This window comes from Balaenoptera acutorostrata, chromosome 7, assembly GCF_949987535.1.
Source record: "Balaenoptera acutorostrata chromosome 7, mBalAcu1.1, whole genome shotgun sequence".
Classification (NCBI taxonomy): domain Eukaryota; kingdom Metazoa; phylum Chordata; class Mammalia; order Artiodactyla; family Balaenopteridae; genus Balaenoptera; species Balaenoptera acutorostrata.
This window is the reverse complement of record NC_080070.1, coordinates 60,589,036-60,610,993: the sequence shown is the minus strand read 5'-3', so window position 1 is coordinate 60,610,993 and position 21,958 is coordinate 60,589,036. Positions and strand designations below refer to the sequence as shown.

General features: G+C 36.6%; 1 protein-coding gene across 4 annotated transcripts; it reads left to right on the top strand.

Annotated features, from left to right (window-relative positions):
- Positions 1 to 1,490: 1,490 nt before the first annotated feature.
- PDK4 (pyruvate dehydrogenase kinase 4) lies at positions 1,491 to 21,600 on the top strand. 4 transcript variants are annotated; one of them, XR_003621823.2, is made up of 12 exons: positions 1,491 to 1,853; positions 2,841 to 2,982; positions 4,179 to 4,250; positions 5,014 to 5,198; positions 5,367 to 5,453; positions 5,898 to 5,975; positions 8,107 to 8,183; positions 9,974 to 10,072; positions 10,273 to 10,383; positions 10,570 to 10,683; positions 11,866 to 12,174; positions 21,361 to 21,600. XR_003621823.2 is itself a non-coding variant. In XM_007195734.2 (11 exons), exons 1-11 carry the CDS (start codon positions 1,739 to 1,741, stop codon positions 12,007 to 12,009), a joined length of 1,224 nt encoding a protein of 407 aa, XP_007195796.1. In that variant the 5' UTR covers positions 1,491 to 1,738; the 3' UTR covers positions 12,010 to 14,135. The 4 variants fall into 4 exon arrangements, 1 of the variants encoding a protein (XP_007195796.1); XR_009008851.1 differs by lacking the exon at positions 21,361 to 21,600 and adding an exon at positions 17,151 to 17,397; XR_452297.2 differs by lacking the exon at positions 21,361 to 21,600 and adding an exon at positions 15,412 to 17,017.
- Positions 21,601 to 21,958: the final 358 nt, after the last annotated feature.

Sequence of the window (21,958 nt, the reverse complement as noted above, 5' to 3'; positions counted from 1 at the left end):
CATCATATGACTTCACCTGATCTTTAATCACCCCACCACACATATGGGAGTACTGCAGGGGAAGTCAGGTCAAGTGATCAATGGGGCTTTCCTAAATTAAACCTGCTTATAATGCATCATTTCCATTGCCTTTCCTCTGCAGATTAAAGAGTAGAATTCTCTGTAATCTATATTTTTGCCTATTCCAGATCCCACACACAGGGTAAGAAAAGCAAATGAATGCTTTTCTTTTACTTCTGTTCTTAGGATGTATTAAAGAAAAAGGAAGGGATTTTTTTTACCTTAAATTGCTTCATCAGAAAGAGTTTTATTTAGTCTTTTGACTTCTTGAACATTTTTGTTGTTGTTGTTGTTTCATGGAGCTATGCACATATGTAAAAAAGGATTCAGAATACAAAGATATAAATCATAGTGGTATCAAAACCTATCTCCAAGTGGAGGTGCAATTTGGAACTTTCCCCATGTTTCCACAACTGTCTAAGCTTGAGGTGCAACAAAGCAGAGTAGAAATCAGAAAGATGCATCCGACATGGTCCCAAACCTGATCTCTTTCAGGGGAGAGGGTTCAGAAAGGGACAAAACAAGAACATAAATAGCTACAATATAATGTCATAAGTGACAAAAGCCATATTTGGAAGAAAGAGCAGGGAGAGGCAATTAGGAAAGATATCTTGCAGCACATAGTTTGTGCTGGACATTTACTGGTATAAAATAATGTCTTAAGCAAAGATTTGGATAAAGGACATTTCATACAGGAGGACAGAGTGAGCAAATTCTCTGGAGAAAAAAAAAGAATCAAACTGACCAATTAGTCCCTTTTAAATCTTGTTTTTAATTAAAAGAGTTAAGCCTAATGGAGGGAATGTATTACTGGAAGGAAACAAATTGATGGCTTTTTATCGCCACAAGAAAAAGTAAACGTACTTTGGGCTGCTCCTCAAGTCCCAGCAAAAGGAACTTCCAGTTCCCGACTTGCGCTATTCACCGACGGAGAAAACGCTGTAACAACGCTAGGCTGTTTATTCTTTTCGCTGTCCAATGGCAGAGAAGCCCATACTTTTGGACGCAGCTGATTAGCTACTGTAAAAGCCCCTCTCCGAGCAAGGACCAATGACATCTCCGAGCCCAAATTCTTGGAAATAGCTTCTGGCTTGGAATGCGTGACATTGAGACAGCCTCTCAGTTGTAAACAAGGTCGAGTCTGGGCTGGCCCCAGCCCACGCTATCCGGGGTCCTGTCCCAAGTGGCTGATCTTGAGCCCACGAACCTCCTGACTGCCGCTTTGGCTTCCTGCTGTCCCCTTACCCCTCACAGCTTCGGGCGCCAGGCCTCCGCGTCCTGGAGGCGGGGCCCAAAGTTCTTTATCTGAGCTGACGGGCGCGGCTCCAAGCTCAGGAAGCTCTCCCAGTTCCAGTGGCTCCTCTCGGTTGGAGCTTCGCGGGCGGGGGATGCGGGGGGGGGGGGTGCAGGGAAACAAATAAAACCTCCGGAGGCGGCGGGTGGTGACTGGACACGAACTTGAGTCTCAAGCTACCTACTGCTCCATCGCGTCACTACCCGATTCCTCCACCGCGAAGCACCCCCGGACCTCAGCCCAGGCCGGGGAGCACGAGCCCTTCAGCCACCTGCTCTCCCCATCCGAACGCGCCCCGCCCCTTCTAAGGCCCCAGGTCCTGCTCCCCCCAGCCTTCACCCCACACACCAGCCCCAGCTCGTGCTAGGAACGGTGGGCATCAAGATGAAGGCGGCACGCTTCGTGATGCGCAGCGCCGGCTCCCTGGTACCACGCGAGGTCGAGCATTTCGCGCGCTACAGCCCGTTCCCGCTGTCCATGAAGCAGCTGCTGGACTTCGGTGAGCGGGGACGTAGGGCCCGGGCGGGGACTGGGGAGCTGCCTTAACTTTCAGACCCGGTGTAGGGAGGGCTGGACTCATTACTTAAAACACCTGGGGTCCGCTTTCCTGCTGAACCCTGGAACCTCGAAGCCAGCACACCTTGCCTTTCTTAGATCTGCCTTCTTTCTGACAGTTTGTGCCTGCAGGTCAGCGCCACTTGCAGCCCCGCTGGTGCTGGATGGTTTGAGCTCATCTTTCCTCTTCTTTTCTGTCCAAAGTTTTCTGTCAAAATACTTCTTGCTTTCAGTCACCATTTAACAATGAAGTGGAAACTTCATCCCCTCCTTCACTGCATAGTACTTCTTGGAGAACATTCCTAATATTATAAAGTAGCTTTGAATTAACTGAGATTTTATCCTTTAGCCACCCTCCACCCCTCCACAGGGTTCATCTCCCTGTATTCCTAACAAATTTCTTTGTCTCTTTAGCTTTATCGTTATCTATATATTTGCATTACTGCTGAAAATATTTACAAACTTTCTGCAGAAATCTTATAAAGAAAATTTCAAGGATTTAAATGTGGTATTATTTATCACTAGTCTGGAAACATCAGGACTCCCACCCCACCCCTTTTCCCCTCACTACAGTTTCATATCTAGAACTCTGTGAATGATGTTGTCTCCCTGATACTGTGATTTGACTAAATCCTGTATTCTTTTATGAATACTAAGAGCCTTGGGATATTATGACTTCTTGGAAGTGAATCCTCATCAAAAGAGAAAACACTAATTCTCATATTTGGTCACTTTTTAAAAAAGAAAGACAAAAGACAATAAAGAAGAAGATGCTTACTCTTAAATTATCTACAAGCAGTTACCCAACTGAGAGTGAAATATAATTTTGTAATATATATATGTGTGTTCAATATTGGATAGTTAATGCTACTCAAATATATAATTTAGATATACTTTTTTCCAAAAACTAAACAAATGCTGTTTATTACAGGTTCAGAAAACGCATGTGAAAGAACCTCTTTTGTGTTTTTGAGACAGGAGTTGCCTGTGAGGCTAGCCAATATCCTGAAGGAAATTTATATCCTCCCTGATGGATTAGTAAATACCTCTTCAGTGCAATTAGTTAAAAGCTGGTAAGTGGTGAAACATTCTGAAACAATCTCTAGTTTTAAGATAGTTATCTGAGTATGAATTCTTACAATATATTGACATCATAATTGGAAAACAGGTGGTCTGAAGCTTAAATACTTTGAAAGATGTAAAGAATTTTCTATTAATTTAGGGTAAGTTATCATAAGGGCAGTTATAAAGCTATAAACAGACATTTTTACCCTGAAAAAGTAGATACTTTCACAATATAATTTTTACTTTAGAAGACAATATGAAAAATAATTGACAGTTACAATATTAGTTTGTATTTAAAATAATAAAAGACAGTTTTATATTACAAAAAGAATCCTGTCCTAGAAATAGATACAAATGACTACTATTTAGAGAGGGCCTAATCTTTGTTACTTACAAACCAATTAACAAAGCAGGCCAGGGATCAAATCATGCCTTCCTCTTTTCCTAGTTGTGGAATCCTTGCCTAGTGTCTTATCTCTAGGCCTCAATTCCCCCATCTATTATTGAGGAGAATAAAGTATATGTCTCAAAGGGATATTTGAGTGTAATTAAATGAGGTAATCCATTTTAAAAGCACTTAGAACAGTACCAGGCACACAGCCAGCACTCAGTGTAATTATCTCCTTTTGCAAATAAGGATACTGACTTAGAGAGGGTAGGTAAACCAAAGGAGCAGACTTTCAGAGAACAGAGCCAGGTTATGCACTGAGGCAGATATGCATCAGACCTTCACCCTAACCCACTGACTGTACAACTTTTTGTTTGTTGATTTAAGAAATATATGTACTATGCACCCATTAAACAATTGCAATCTGAAACATATTCAATCCATAGTATTTACTGCTGCTTTCAAGACTTCTATTCACCTGTGAATGAATACAGGAGGAAAAAAGTATGAAGCCTTTCTGTAAAAGTCGTTTCTAAATGCTTTTGCTATAAAAATAAAGACATTTGACAAACAAAACAGAAAACTGAATAGTGATCTAGGATAGTTAAACATAAATTTTTAGTTAGAAAGTTGAGGGTTAAATTTGTAGCTTTCTTTTTTCTAAGACATATGTTTTCCAAATGTCTTGGAGGAAAGTTTTAATTTTAAACATAATACGTTCTCTCTTCAAATCATTTGGAAAAAAGCAATCTGTTTTCAACCACTTGTAAATGACTATTCAATTTTAAAACTTAAAGCACACCTGCCGCTTTACAGGTATATCCAGAGCCTGATGGAGTTGGTGGAATTCCACGAGAAAAGCCCAAAGGACCAGAAAACATTATCAGAGTATGTTTTATGCATTAGAATAAGTGTCTAAAACTTTGACTATTTCTAAACATTAGATTTTTTTAAGACCTCACTTAAAGGATAATTTATAATAGTATCCTGAATAATAAATAACTACCCCCTTACAAATGACAAGTTTTGGCTTGTTGGTTTTTTAAAAGCAATAGAGAATTATGGCATTGGAAATGATGCTGAGGATGAAAAGTGTAGAGGACTTTTTCAAAAAAGGAAATCTATTTTTACTCTAAATTTAGTATGATGATTAGATTTATAGAAGGATTTACTGTTACATAATATCAATGCACGTTGGTGTCATTGTAGAGTACACCTTTTTTTTTCAGAGTAATTGACAGTTTCTAGCTATAAGAATGAGAAGTAAGAATCTTTTCTAAATCTTACAAGAAATTTGAAGGTTTTTTTCACAATGGCATTCTAGAGCCATCTTTAATATTTACTTATTTTTTAAATTATTTTTTTAAAGAGAAAGCTTAGTGAACAACTGGAATGAACATACCAGTCACAGAGCTGATATTTTACATGTAAGCTAAAAGCAAAATAAATCTGTTTATGAAGCTATCTCCTCTACTGTAGTCAAAGAATCTGTAGTGAGAGTCTTAATAAAGCTTCATCCAAACATTGTATGATTTGATTTGTTTGGATGGGTACTTGAGAAAAGGCTTTACCTTCTTTGAAGTAATCTAAGAAATATAAATTAATGAAACTTATTTGAACTTCTACTAACCATAAATGTGTTTTGGCTTAGTTTTGTAGATGCTCTCATCAAAGTTCGAAATAGACACCATAATGTAGTTCCTACAATGGCACAAGGAATCCTAGAGTATAAAGATGCCTGTACAGTTGACCCAACCACCAATCAAAATCTTCAGTATTTCTTGGATCGATTTTACATGAACCGTATTTCTACCCGGATGCTGATGAACCAGCACAGTAAGTTAGTTCATCATGGTCATGACATATAGAGATGGGTGTAGAACATAAGCCATACTCTAAGTAGATATTTCACTACTTGGTGGATCACATTCTTTCTCAGAGGTAGTTCTAATCATTCTTATCCTGATTTTCATAACAATATTCTTTGTTTTTATTTTTCAACAGTCCTTATATTTAGTGACTTACAGACAGGAAACCCAAGCCACATTGGAAGCATTGATCCAAACTGTGATGTGGCAGCGGTGGTCCAAGGTAATTTCTAGGTTCCTGCGTTTCCCGTATTGAAAATGTACATTATCTGATTGACACAGCTGAGGTGACTCTGAATTACTATTCAGAGTGCTCCATTTATGTTTTTATAAATACTGTAATGAAGGTCCTTTGTTTTTGAGAGTCAAGTGTTTAAATATTCACTTATAATATTATAAAAAAGCCAAACGTCAATAGCTAATGTGCCCTATTCTCATATATTTGATATCTGAAGTGCACATATTCCTATAGCAACAGCTATAACTTAAACACTGTGTTCATTTTTTTCTTCAATAAAATATTAAAAATTTATTTTTCCATACACATAAACCTGTACTCTTAACGAATATTTTGGATTAAGGGTAGTGTGTACACTGAAGATCACTTGAAAATTTTACTTGGCATAAATTCACTTAATCATTATGGAAAAAAACCCTTCCATTCCAGATGCCTTTGAGTGTTCCAAGATGCTCTGTAATCAGTATTATTTAACATCTCCAGAATTAAAGCTCACACAAGTGAATGGTAAGTTATAAATTAAATATATTTTTATCTATGGAAAATTCAGTGTTCTCCCAGTATGATTACTTCTTGTAAATACAAAGCAATGTCTGTGTTCATTTTTTGCCTTCTGAACTTGCCTAGAATTTGTACACATTTTTTTTTGAAGCCAAGGTTCTCTTTATCTCAACTGGAAAGTTGCAATTGAGTGTATTCAGTTGCTAATGAAAATTCATAAGAAGAATGGTTTGAACAAATAATTTAGGATTTAGAGTAGCAGCTAAGTTCCAATATCTTTGATCAAAGAAAGATTGCTTACTACAGAATACAGGAATAAGGAGGTCAGATTAGGAGGAACCACTTGGTAGTGGAGATATGCTCCTAAAGAGGTTACTTATCAGATCTGAAAACAAAAACACTTTAAACTGCACTATAAGAAAGAAGCCAGTCATAGAAGGACAAATACTATGTGATTGCACTTATATGAGGTATCAAAAATAGTCAAGCTCATAGAAGCGGAGAGTAGAATGGTGGTTGCCAGAGGCTGAAGGAATCAGGGAGATGGGGAGTTGCTATTCAGTCGGTATAAAATTTCAGTTATGCAAGATGAATAAGTTCTAGAGATCTGCTGTACAACACCATTCCTACAGTTAACAATACTATATTGTACACTTAAATATTTAAGAAGGTAGATGTTAAATGTTCTTACCAATTTTTTTTTTTTAATTTTCACTATAAGTATATATCACTGTTTTGGAAGCAGAGCATACTTCAATAGCTTCAACTCTAGGGTACCTAAAAGGATAAGGTCTTCCCACACTGAATGAAGTAATTACAGGATGAATGCAAGGCACTATTTTTATCTTATCCCATAGTTGCTTCTCAAAGCAAGACAGTACACTTAAATTGGAATAACCTCCTTTCAACTCAAAGTAAACATCTTTTTCAAGTAATAGTTATACAGGAACAATGTTTGTTGGCAGTGAGAATTAAAATCAAGTTGCTCAAATTAAGAGTAGCTTAACTCTTGGATTGGGGATAGGGAAATGTAATGGATTGCTAAACTAAAAGTAGGAGTACAAATAAAGATTGAAAAATATTTTTAAGCATTAACAGCATTGTTGCATAATACTTGTAGATAAACTGCTTGAACTGTTTGATGAAATAAGGAGGGAATTGTGCCAGACCTTGTTTTCTGATTCAAACTTTGCCAAGGCCTGGAACATGAAAGAATAATACTTTTATTTTTCTTTTCAGAGTATTACGAGGTTTTTGTTTCTGTTTTCTTTAGCCTCTTGGTGAAATTTAAGCATCTTTAGCCTATGGGATTTTATGTTTAGTTGCTAAAAATCAAGAATAATCAGATGGGGCTTCCCTGGTGGCACAGTGGTTAAGAATCCACCTGGCAATGCAGGGGACATGGGTTCGAGCCCTGGTCCAGGAAGATCCCACATGCTGTGGAGCAACTAAGCCCGTGTGCCACAACTACTGAGCCTGCGCTCTAGAGCCCGTGAACCACAACTACTGAAGCCCGCGTGCCTAGAGCCCGTGCTCCACAACAAGAGAAGCCACCTCAATGAGAAGCCCGCGCACCACAACGAAGAGTAGCCCCTGCTCTCCACAGCTAGAGAAAAGCCTGCGCACAGCAACAAAGACCCAATGCAGCCAAAAAATTAAATTAATTAATTAAAAAAAAAGAATAATCAGATGTGTTATTTTCCCATGCATTAAAATTATGAAAATTATAGCTAGCTAGCATCAATTTTGATGTTATACTGTAGACTTACATTTTTCTTCTTTTTTAAGATGCATATAATTTTAACTCTGCAATTGTCCAGTACAAAAGTTTTGAAAGTAGAAATAACTAATCCATGTCATCTAATTTAGAGCACCCTTGTTTTACATTTATCTGACTTTATGCATTTGTAGAGAACTGCAAAAATTAATCATAGAGCACAAGGTAGCAACTGTAATAGCATTGTGAACATAAGCCAGTTGTGTTTACTGTTTAAAGGGAAGCTTCTAAGGTAGGATTTTAGAGTGAGGAGGATGGGGAGTATTCCAATTCTGTTTAAAATATTAATCAAATAGATATGAAAGTTTATTTTAATGAAATATTTGTTTAGCGATTCTAAATTAGCTTAATTTTTTCTAGGAAAATTTCCAGGCCAACCAATTCATATTGTGTATGTTTCGTCTCACCTTCATCATATGCTCTTTGAACTATTCAAGGTAAGACACTTCAGAATAATTGCAATTTTGTTTTTTTTAAATGTTAACTGGTTACATTTTTATTTCCTTTATCATTCCCTACTAAACAGGAGCCTCACTATCTTCTCCCAAGCATGCTTCTGTGTCCTAACAGAAAGAAGCTACAGTTAATGTTTGAAAGGGTACATGCAGTTCCTTGTAGCATCAACATGTATGTGAGAATGCACAATATGATTCACTATATCTCAATGCTCCCTGTTCCCATTATTTTTTCAGGTGTCCAACAAAGCACTAGTCATTCATGCATTCATGAAGGAAGGTCGTGGGGTGAATGCTTCAGTGACTGAGGCCTTGTTATCTCCATCCCCATAGGCCGCTCCAACTCTAAATCCAGAGGTTCAGGTCCAGAATTACTGGAGGTGGCAGGGTCCCAACCTATGACTAGAATATACTCAAAGGACAGTCAGTTCCTTCAGTGATCTACTTTAATGTGCATATGAATCACCTGGGGGTTTTGCTAAAAGTCAGATTCTGCTTCAGTAGGTCTGGGATTGGGCCTGAGGTTACGAACTTCTAATAAGCTAACAGGTGATGCCGCTGATCCATGGCCCACGCTTTCATAGCAAAACAGTAGGGTAGGGCTTCTCACACGTTAGTGTGCATTAGCATCGCCTAGAGAGCTTTTAAAACACAGATGCTTAAGCCTGTCCCAGAGATTCTGACACTCTTGACCTGAGAATCTGCATTTCTAACAAGCTCTTAGAGGCTGTGGATGTTACTGGTCTGGGACAGCCAGGTACTAAGAATCAAATCCTGTCCCGGGTTCTAAGCCCAAACTGAAACTATACTTGCACCAAAAGATAGAAAAACACTTGAAGCTTTGTGATGGTTCCTAAGAGTCCCCTGGACTGGAGAGGAGGAAGTCTTCAAAACAAAGTGAAATCCGCTTCTAATTCTGATGTAACTCTTCCCGGAACCTACTGTTTCCTAACTTATTCTAATGTTAATGCAATGAGGTATTGATTGTACTACAAACATCTGATCTATTTTATTTCTCTTCAGCTAATGCTTAGAGCTTAACATTATTATATAGAAACCAGAAAGCAGATAACCTATCAGAAGAAGGGTAGAGAGGAAAATGGGTAAAATAAACCAAAACTTTATCTGCATGAGATTCATCTACTTATCTGAAAACTTGTTTGAGCTTCTTCTCTGTTAAGGGACAAAAGATGCTTTTTTGTTGATTTGATTTACTTTTAAATTGAATGGTCCAACTCATACAGTTATTTTGCCGTCATTGGTGAAAGTTAAGATGATAATCAAATGCAAATTGCAATTTAATTTAGAATTATTTACTATCCTTTTAAATAGTAACAACCTTTTCCCAGCAAATTTTATAAAAGCCAATAAATTGGTTCAATGATTCACTGTTTATTTGTTATGTAATAGTCTTTGGTGCTTAGATGTAAAATGTAATGGAAAGTCAGAAAAGAGAAAGCCAGGAAATGGACTATAAAAACCAATTTCTACATTTAAATTAAGCTTACAAATAAGAACTTGACAGGTAGCAGAATTGTTTTTCCATTAGACATTACTCCCAGTAGCTATATTACATGGTAAATGAATATTTTTCATTATACCTCCTGCATGACACAATCATAAATGGCTATTTACAGAGCTATTTTACTACTAAAAAAATAAAATAAGAACTTTGAATTACCCTCTGTGCTGCTTTTATTTTAAACATAAACAGTTATTTATTGTCCCTCATCCTCCTGCCATTGAATTCCTTACGGTTTTGTTTTCTTTAGAATGCAATGAGGGCCACAGTTGAACACCAGGAAAATTGGCCTTCCCTGACACCAATTGAGGTGATTGTTGTCTTGGGAAAAGAAGATCTTACAATTAAGGTAACCATTCTCTGTTTTTCTTTTGAGTCTTTCTTAAGAGAATTTTTAAAAGAGTCAATAATAATAAAGCTCTCTGCTTTGAACAATAGATCAAAGTCATGTACACCAGGTGACTTTTAAATGCAGGAAAGACATTTTAATGTAAACAAATGCGTATTGTTTTTAATGTGTAGCTCTGGTGACTGGTTTGTTTGTTTAAGATTTCAGACAGAGGAGGTGGTGTTCCCCTGAGGATCATTGACCGGCTCTTTAGTTACACGTACTCTACTGCACCGACGCCTGTGATGGATAATTCCCGGAATGCTCCTTTGGTAAGACCAATTATATGGCTAAGTTCATCCCAGCCACCTACTTCTAAATGTAGAGCAAGGATTACAAGGAAGTATTTAGGCAAGTTAATCAATTTAGTTAAATTGGGCATGGGGGTTATGAGAAAGCATTTTGTATTCCTATGGTCATGTTCACCACTTTGTCAATAACTGATCTTTCCCTTCTAGGCTGGTTTTGGTTATGGCTTGCCAATTTCTCGTCTCTATGCCAAGTACTTTCAAGGAGATCTAAATCTCTACTCTTTGCCAGGATATGGAACAGATGCTGTCATCTACTTAAAGGTATCCTTTAAATCCAATAAAAAAAATCATATTTCTGAAAAGACTCTTCTTTTACAGCCCTGAGTTCTACGGTCCACAGTAAATACCCAAACTGAGTTAGTGCAAATAATGACCACAAGTCATTATATTTTCTATTTGGTATGTGTAGATATATTATTTAATATTTAATGTGGTAACGTATCAAAAAGGAAGTGGGCCAGGCTACTTGCCTCAATGAAGCAAAATTGTTTCCCAAGAAGTGCATTAGTTTCTGAGTGAGGAGATGCTCATTTGAATTTTTTAAGGCAAATCCTATCGGCATCTGTAAGAATAGCTATACTTTTGTTTTACTTAGACTTGTGGGAAATACATATATGCTAATAATATTTCAGCCTAGAAAACAACTGATATCAAGATACTCAAGACCTTAAGCTGACCTTGTTAGAAATCCAGGGAGAGGAAAGCTGACTGCTCAGAAGCTGTCAGTGGGGTGCCTAGCATTTCCTGTTTAAACTTTAAAATTTGGTACATGTTTTTTCCATTTCTGATAAAGCCTCAATTTATTTGTTAAGGTCACTGTCCTGATGCTGTTAATCATTTGCCAACTATTTCAAATGAAAATATATTCACAGTTATTAACAACTAAAACATTAAGCTTCTAGGCTCCCATTTTGTGCAAGGGAAAATGGGACCATTTGCCGCATGGTCTTAGAACACCTGAAATAGTCATTCATTTCTTAAATAGTAAAAATGTCTTCAAAGTATTGGAAAAGGTTAACATATTATAGATTTATAGTATCAGATTTTAATAGATCAATAGTATCAGGTTAGGACTCTCACTTTATCACACATACAAAGGTTTTGCCTGGAAAACCTATTTGCCTACTGCTATTCAACTCTATGGCATCAGCAATATCCAAACAAGGGACATGTGTAACTATTGAACACAAATACTGTTACCTAATTTATAACTGTATATATATTATTTCAGCCCCTATGGGGTGCAGATAATATTTATTTTTCAGTTTTATTTTATACAGTGCCTAGCATACCATGGACTCTGGTGTGCTCTTATTACTAAATCAATTAAAAGACTGTATTTGAATGTTTGAATACTTACCTCTGAATTTATTTTGAATAATCACTTCAGGTACAAATTATGCGATGAATAATTTCTTTGATTTTTTCTCCCCCTTCTTTGAGGCTTTATCTTCTGAGTCTGTAGAAACACTCCCAGTCTTTAACAAATCAGCCTTCAAACATTATCAGACGAGCAGCGAGGCTGGTGACTGGTGTATCCCAAGCAAGGAACCAAAGAACCTGGCAAAGGAAAAAGTGGCTGTGTGAGAAGGGACCCTCAGGACGCCTTAAGGGATCAAAGTGGGTCTATGCCAGTGCTGCTTCCTGAATGTTTGCGTGTGAACTCTTGTTTTCTCAAAAACAAACAACAGCAACAAAAACTTGATCAGAACACTGATGTGAAGAGGAAGAAAGCTGCTTTCTGTGACCCAGGTGAGCACAGTGCGGGACTACAGGAGTTCATGGCTGGCCAGCTCTTTATTCTCTGAACTTAGAATAATGTATGAGTTTATATCAAATCCTGAAGAAGAAATAAGCCTCAGTTTTACATCTCTTTATCAACAAGAATGGGAAAGAGTGAGAAGTGAAGATGTAGGCTAGCAGTTTCAACGACTGATATTTTAGGCCACTGGTTGATGTTATAAGATATTGGTATTTATGGATTATCAAGTGTCAATGTACCAGTACTTTCCTGTCATTCAAAGGACTAGGGCTTATTTTATACTATATGATTAGAAATGTATGTAAACATACATTTCATATATATCTATGCACTCTAGAGATGAAAAGCCAGTGACTGAAATAACATTTACTTTGAATGAGGAGGAATGAGCCAACACATTTTATTCAAAGTTGCAGCCAACTTTGGGCCTATGTAAAAACTCAGAAGAAAGCCCCTTCTGATAAATACAGTGCCTTTATTATGCTGCTTTTCCTGTTCACACCTCAAATAAGAAGTGAACACTTATTGCCAGGTGTCTTGTCTTGGTTGAATTTTAAAATATGCACTGAATTCAGGATGTTGGCGGTTGGAGGGAGAGAAGAATTACCAAAGTGATAGCAAAATCTCACCTTGCTTTGTTTATAAATGAAACAGTAGATTGGAAAAACCAGTGTTAGGGAAAGAAATCATGCATTCAGAACGTAACTCAGTAGGAAGGGCTGTTCTCTACGCTGCAGTGGTGGTAATCCAAAGGCATCTATTTTCTAGGCTTAAAGAGATGTATTTTTTATATATTGAATTATATTCTCTACACTTCACCATTAACATGTCTGATAAAAAATTTGTAATTAACAAATAGCTCAAGAACATTAGAATTTAAATACTTCTTAGAGTATTTTTAGCAAATAGCCTGCAAGTAAGAGGTTTTCATGCTATCGATGCTGATGCTTTCATTTGTGAATCATTGTGAATGAGAGCTAATGCATGAAAGCTGTAATGCATATGGAACTTTGGGGGAGTTCAAGTATAAATATGCAGGTTGACAAGGCAGTCTAGCACATTCCTCTTAGAGAAGAAACGAAAAAACAAAGCAAAGTAGGAAGGAAGGAAGGGAGGGAAGAAAGATGGGAAGGAAGGAGAGAGGGAAGCTGAAGGCAAGCATCTTGCTTTATTCCCCACAAATTATTTCAAGAAATGACCCATATTATCATGGATAAATTATTTGCAAGAGAATGAACTGGTGTCTTTCAAAACGGTATGGCTTCTTTAAATGGTTCTCTCACTCTTGCAAGATAACAGGCTTTTATGAGATAATAAACTCTTCTGTGTCAAATTGCTGTTTTAAACCGGGATATGGAAAAAAACTAGCATTTCCAGTTTTGTAAAATAATCAGCACTGTCTATATGTTGAATTTAACATTTGTGTTTAATTTTCTTATGGCCTAGTGTTGTGGTGCTTCTGGTAGTGGCCATAGAAGCTTCAAACTATTTGTTGTGGATTTCAGATTTTATCATCAGAAGTCCTGGAAGTGACTTTTCTTGATGGTGAGACTCTGGCTCATGCATTTATTGATTACACAGAACTATTTGCAATAGGTTATTTGACTTTTCAAAAATTTAAACATTTTTGCATGTAAATTCTTGTATTTACCAAAGATTTAAAGCAGTTGATTAATAGTTAACTCAAACACATGAACTATCTTTAAAACACAAGAGAAAAAGAAATGTTGGTATCTCAATAACATCAACTGTGTAAATGGAGTTCTATAAAATAGAAATAGTCCACATTGGTATTTGTGAAATCTATGGAAAAGCTTTAGGATTCTAGTGGATGGAAACTGAATGTTCAGGCCCACTTAAATTATTAATGTATAAACTGTGTTTTTGTGTCTAGGTTATGTACAGAGAAATGTGACAATTTTTATAATAAATATTTTTTATTATAATGGTAGATGTAATCTTTTAAAGTTCTTTTCTCAAATTAATGGAAAGTACTAAGAAGAATTTGAGGTAAAGTTTTTCCTCACTTTACACCAAGTCTAATTTAGCTACATATGGGGTATAGCCTTTAAAAAAATAAACCTTAAAATCTCAATTTTTAAACAAAAGATACTTTATAGCATTCCAGAAATTTCTGGTTCTCCTTTGCTTTCTTGGTTATGCTCCAATAACACATAGTACAATGTGTGTTTATCTACATGAATAAATTCAATAATTGTTTTTCCAATGCATGTACTCTCTACATTTTTTTTTTTGTAAATTTACTTAAGAGTCTCACTTAGTGACTGTATTTACACAGCAAATACATTGGAGTATCAAAATAATTACCTAGATAATTTAGGTTCCCAAACAATTTCTAGGTTAAATATCTGAATATTAGTAGGGTAGAAATAGGATAGAAAGTACTAAATTAAGTGGTGACATGTTTTATCTTTGCTATCTTCACAGTCTTTCTTTACTAATTTAATCCTACTTTATCGTTAGACAACATTCTCTGCCTACCTCCGTAATGCCCTTATTGCAAAGTTTTGCAAAAAAATAAATAAAAAAGGAATGGAGGAAGGAAGAAAAGAAGGGAAGGAGGGAAGAAAGAAAAGCAATTAGAATAAAATAAAATTAGTGGAATAAGTTTGTCATAACTAAATTCTAAAATCTTGTCAGAATAATCATATGTAAATAAAAAAATGCCATCAACTACGGCATTAGACCCTGAAGAACCTATACTGAAGCCCTTCAGCAATGACATGCTTCTTCACTTTGACTACCTTCATTTCTTCTTCTGTCAAGGAAGTACTGCACTGTGTCTAAAGGAAGCCCAAGAGGACACACTCGTACATACCTACACACACGGGATTAGCTGTACAGTTCCCTTGAATTAAGCAACTTGGGAGGTAGGGGGTTAGCATGTGCCCTGGGCTCAGAACCTTCATCCCCATTTCCACAAAAACTGCAAGACTTCAAGTCCCACAATTCTCCATTTATGGACATGTACATCTTTTTGACTCAATGTGTGTACCCCCAAAGGATACTAATTTTCAAGTTCAACAAAGTGGGCTGAATTTTCATTAAAACTATCTTTACACCATTTCTCCCGAATTTCAAATTTGGCTCAAAAGGGTAAGAGCATTTGATCTTAACTACAATAACATGTGCAAAGAGAGATTATTGTGACCTAGTAGCTTAAGCATTGGCCTTATAATTTCTTTATTCTCCTACTATGCTTTCAGGTACCGTACTTACACTTAGATGTGTAACAACACTGCAAATATGCATGAAATCTCCAGGTCACTTCGGTCTGTCTTGATGAAACTATTGAGGAATTTTCATAATTTCACAGGAGCTTATGTAAGAGGTCCCCAACCCTCCACCATGAACACTTAGAGCAGTAGGCTTCTATCTCCATTAACATTCTATCCATACATCTTTTAGGGGATTTTTTTTACTTTTTACCTTGTATCACAGTTACTTAGGCTCTCAATAAACATTTCCTGGATGGATACATGAATAAATACATAAATAAACCTCTGCCTTTAGAACAGCATCGCAGCGTTTAAAAGCAGATTGGAACTCTGTGTTAAACAAACATACATTGAATTTTATAAGATTTTATGCTTTAAATGGTATTCAGAAAGTTTTACAACATTGCAGAAACTCTGGAATATTTTTCCAAGCCAGAAAAATCACAACTGATCTTGTTTAAAGTAGCTCTACATTGGTGGCCTTTGGCCATTAAAAATTATCACATATTTCAAAAGAAATTAAATAATGGATAAAAGTTATAACTAATGAAATTTCTTGAGCAAATGGGTTGGTATTTCAGATTTTATTAGTATTCTTCCTTCTTGTTCACCTTGGACTCAGATAAAAAAATATCACCATTCATATTTCATGGCATCTTAATGGAAATGAGCAACTGTCTTTTAATGAGATTTTTCAGTTCCTACTGAAGTGCAAATAAACATAAAAAGCCACTCAGAATCAACAGAAATGTCAGTAGCCTTGAAAACATGTTGAATCTATTAAATGATGTGAAAATGATGTGAACTGTCTTAGTGATAAATCCAGCAATGAAATAATAAAGTTTATCAGCAAATTATGACATCATTCTCATATTTACTGCTATTATTCAATGTAATGAAAATAACACAGAACTGGTTGTCAAATAATACAGTATAGCTAGGAATTATTTATGAGCATATTATTTTCCATAAATGTAAAAGGATGCTTTAACATATAAGACAAATAGCCTATTAAATGGCAAAGTCTTGAGTTTATCAATTCCATTAAAACTCTGCCCTTTAATGTGTTTCTAGCCCCCAAAATACACTTCGGTATTTGGTAGGATTGCCCTTAACTCAGTCTTTTTCTTTTAAATTCACTTTTAAGAATAACAAAATATGTTTGAAATTATAGCTTTGTGACCTGAAAATGAAATAAAAATTTGAAAACAAAAATGAAAAGCTTATACCATATTCTTAGCCAATTCTCTTTACCTATTTGAGTCCCAGTTTTCTCTTCTACCTATATGAAATAACTAAATGAATTCTAGTTGCTTAAGGAAGACACTTTTAACTCTAAATTCTTTGAATCTATTCTCATAACAAGCAAAAAGATTATTTCTTTAATTTTACATTTATATGAAATGAGGGATGTTTACTAAACTTATTGTGGTAATTATTTCATGATGTATGTAGGTCAAATCATTATGTTGTACACCTTAAACTTATGCAGTACTGTATGTCAATTATATCTTAATAAAACTGTAAGGGAAAAAATGAACTCTCACATAACTGAATGAATGAATGAATGCATAAATAAAGTTTTTAAAATACATTAACAGTGATGAACTTTATTTTTTAAATTTTAATTTTACATTGGAGTATAGTTGATTTGCAATGTTGTGTTAGTTTCAGGTGTACAGCAAAGTGATTCAGTTATACACATACATACATCTATTCTTTTTCAGGTTCTTTTCCCATATAGGTTATTACAGAGTATTAAGTAGAGTTCCCTGTGCTATACAGTAAGTCCTTGTTGATTATCTATTTTATATATAGTAGTATGTATATGTTAATCCCAACCTCCTAATTTATCCCTACCCCCTTCCCCTTTGGTAACAATAAGTTTGTTTTCTAAGTCTGTGAGTCTGTTTCTGTTTTGTAAATAAGTTCATTTGTATCATTTTTTAAATTCCACATATAAGTGATACCATATGATATTTGTCTTTGATTTACTTCACTTAGTATGATAATCTCTAGGTCCATCTATGAATGAATGAATGAATGAATGAAGTTTTTGAATCTATATTTTCTAATAATTCTTTACTGAATACCCTGCCTCCAATTTCTCTTCAGTCCAAACTAGGCTTTGTATAATATCACTGTCAAGCTCAGAATCTTTCACTGCCTTCCCAGTGCCTAAGAATCTGATATTTATAGTTTTCTACAATCCAACCTACACGATCAACCTTACAACCTATACCTTCTGTTACTGAACTGTTTAGTATATTGTCTTCTAAATATGCAACATTTTCCTTTTTATCATTGTAAATATGCCTGCCTGAAATGCCCTTCTCTTCTCTCCCTTTTTCCTAAAAGCTGCTCAACCTTCTAAACCCAACTCAAATTCCCCCTCCATGGACTGACCATCCCAGTCCAAAGTGCCTTCTCTCCCAACTTCTTCCTCTAAGCTCTCACGTGGTCAGGACCATTTTAGTATTTAGCATGTAATTCCTAAGGTTGCTAGTTAAATGTTATAGAGAGGTATAAAATCCAGAAACCCAATTAGATTGTGTTTTCCCTGCAATCCAGGACCATGAATTACACATACCTATATGAAAACCATGATGTTAAGCCTGTCTCATGTATAGTAGACATCAAAAATATTTCTTGATTAATATATTTTTGATGAGTTAGGAAAACAGAGAAAAGCAATGAAATAATTCCTGATTGAGAAGATTATTCTACTGATCTAAAACCAAAGCCACCCATCATAACATCAAGGGCCCTCAGCATTTCTTCTCAGTCTGGGAAGGATCCATGTTTATTTCCAGATGGATCATGCCTATAATATATACATACAAACTAACTTAAACCTTTTATTTCAGGCTTAAAACTAGGTCTGGGTCCCCAAGGAGCTTAGAGTCCTGTTGAAGAGTTAAAGAGACACAAACGTGTGAGAAGTTAAATCATGACCAAAGATTTTACTAACAGTTCCAAGTCAACAGTAGAGGAGATGCCATAATTCCTAATATACATAGCCAGGCATATTCACTAACATTAACTGCTATAGAAATTTAAAGAAGGAAAGGTGATTTCAAGCTAAAGTGACTAGGTGGAAAGAGGACAATTTAGGGGAAGTGGGGGAAAAGACCATGAAGAAACTATCCAGGGAGAAGGTGGGAAAGGTATATTGGAGCTCAACTGAATATAGTCTGAATGTCTAGATGTGGTATCTGGGGCATCAAAGAGCCATTTACTAGGATAGTAAAAGGATCAAAACAGTTCTGTGGACTAAAATCTTAAGATCATATGTCTCACTGTCAGTTTATTTACAAAGTACAGTGCAGCAATCAGCACAATCTTCTTAAATGAGAAATTAATTTAATATTTGAATAATTAAAGAGAGAATCCGTGGTATGTTGACTGATGAGTGAAAACAGCGGGTTTTCGCACAAGTGTCATACTGGTCAGACATGTAGAACTCTGGAGACAGGCTGCCTATATTTCCATGCCAGCTCTGCCACTTAATAGCCATGGGAAGTTACATAACTTTTCTCTGCTTAAGTTTTCTGATCTGTGAAATGGGGATAATACTATAGCACCTTCCTTATAGGAATGTGAAAATTCAAATGAGTTAATATATGTAAAGCATTTATAACATTCTTTGAAACATAATAAAATTTATATAGATATTTGCTACTTTATCCATAATGTTATTTAAGTATTAGATACTGGATCCTTCCTTCTATTAAGTTCCGATACAAATAAGTGGATAGCAATAAAAATAAAGTACTGTTCTTCAGACATGAAGTCATACAGTGTGAGCATGCAATATCAATGATAGTAACAAATTTGCTCCAATATGCCCTATTGCCCAAGTATGACGCTGGGATTAGATTTTTAGGTCAAAGTATGGTCTGTTGACCTGAAACTGCTGAGTAAGGCTAAAACCTGTTCAGGAAGGGATCAAACGCAGACCTTGACCTCTTTGGTAATGCTGTCCAACCAAAAACTGGGTGGATGGTGACGCCATGTGTTAGCTAATGAGATCCATTAACTCTTTCAGGTCCCTTTGAGAGCACTGCATGAGGCTGCACCTGCCGAATACCGAGAAGAAGCTAGCTCACTGCACATTATAAACAAACACATAGCACTTTGCCCAAAGCACACTCTCAATAATTGTTTGTCAAATGGATGAAAAGAGACTTAAACTATAAAAATAACAATTAGGCTTCAGTTGTTCCCCAGGCAGCCTCTTTCCCCTTCTAAATATCATATTTCATTCTGTGAAAGCAGAGCTCCAAATGATAACAAAAGCAAGCACAAAACACGATTTTAAAAAAGCCTTTGCAAACAGTTCCCTGGCATACTGGAAAGTAGAATATGTTTTCTTATTTTTTTTTTTTCTTAGAATGTCTGACAATGTTTCTTTGTTTGTAACTGAAAATATATCCTGCATTCTGTTCAGAGTCATATGTGATTCTTATTTTTACCTAGTCCAGGTAGTTCCAGGCAGGATTTTACTTACCATGCACTAATTTGGGGGAAATTATTTTAGGGATAAAACTTGCCACTGAGCTTGAAGAAACAATTTTTTAACCACAGATAATCTATTGGTTATAATATTGACTTGATCTTTTTAAGCTATTATTTCCATTGGCAGAAAATATTTATTTCATGTATTAGAATAGAAATTGGTTTCACTATACTTTTCTTCTCTCTCTGACCCCTTTTAAATTGAACATTAAGTAGGCAAAAAAGAAAATTCTACAGAATTTATTATGTAACAGGTATTTTTCTAAGGATTTTACATTAATTAATTCATTTTTCCCTCACAACAACCCTTATATTATAACTCTTTTGCATAAATGGACTTCTTTTATCCTCACAGCATCTGTAGTGTTATTACCCTACCCATTTTACAGATAGAAAACTGAGCCACAAAGCAGTCCAGTAAGTTGCCCCTATCAAGGGACAGAGCTGGGATTTGATTCCAGGCACTCTATACTCCAGAGCCTTTGCTCTGAAGAAACAGTCCTTCTTTGAGAAATTCAGGGAGGACAGCAACAAGTCAGAGGGATGCCTGAGGCCATGCAAATGTGTAACCCATAGCTAGTCCACAAGGCAGAGGGCCACTGTCACTGACCTCATCACAAGAGCCTAACCAACCAGCTGCAGGCCCCTGTATTTCTTCAGACAATATTTTCAGAAGTCCCTACCTACTTGCAGAGCCATCAGAAGCTTGGGTTGTTAGACCAGCTCACGCTTTCAACTGAATGACACTTAACCATTCTTCAGGCATTGAGGCAATTCACTTACTTATTCAACAAGTAATCAACGAAGATTTCTTAAGCACCACATGCTGCCACGCGCTAGGAATACCATAATGAATCACAACGATTCCTATGCTCAAGGACATTATAGTCTATTTGTGAACACAGAAATTAGGTTTCTAAATATTGATATGTTTTAATATCTTTATTTATTCATATTATCCTGAGAGTTAGATACAAGATTTCTGGGGCAGGAACAAACTATTTATATTTACTTACAGTAAAAACTGCATCAGCTCCCCTGGCCCCAATCTTTCCCCCTCCTAAGGTGATTAAGTGAGAGCCAGACGTCACATTACACTTACTGGGATCTGTACTATAGGTGAAGAACCCCCCCAAAACCTGAGAGTTTATCTGGAAGAGGAACAGCTGTCTCCCACTCCCTCCCTTTGTGAGACAGTGAGAAAAAACTTTGTTCCCTAATGTACACAAACTCTCCTTCAGGAAAGAAAAGGAAGGATCCTGCGCGCTTACCCTCTGGAACGTAAATAAATATTTCCGGGGGCCATATGACAAGTTTCGTCCTGGCAAAGCCCACTAACAATTCCTGGGAAATAAAAATAGAATCTGGATAATAAAATAAAGTCTGACCTTTTTTTCTTTTCCTTTGTGCTTCATCCAGTTTCACTTGTTCACATGGGGCCGTGTGCAGAGGCCTTGCACCTGAGGTTGCACACGACACCGCAGGTCAAGACGGCAGCCGAGGGCTGTGTGCAAAGACACTGCACCCGGCACTGCAATGCGGAGCCACGCCCACCCTGCCAGCACTCCACCCCTCCCCCTGCTGTGAAGAACCCTATCAAGCAGCCCCTCCTACAACCTGTCCCGGAAAGTGTGTGCTCTAGAGCGGGAGCTTGCACCTCTCTTTTCTTTGATCAAACAATAAAGCTTTCCTCTGCTTACAAGCAGAATTCAGTCTTGTTCTATTGGTTCGAATGACACCAGGCAGCAGGACCGTCACTGGGGAAGTTTCTCTGGAATGAACTCCACGTAAGGGTCTTATTCCAAGACAACATTTGGAATGTCTCCAGGCCCACCTTTGGTCAGGTGCCTTTTTCAGAATCAACCCATGTAAACATGGGGGTGAAATGTTCTAAGTGTCCAAGGCTTAATCATGTGCCTACCCACGGGGCTAGAGGAACAGGGGTGTGGTGATAATTGGTCCAATTTAAACCACATAGACTGAGAAGGATAACACAAAATGAGTAGAGATGTTTCCC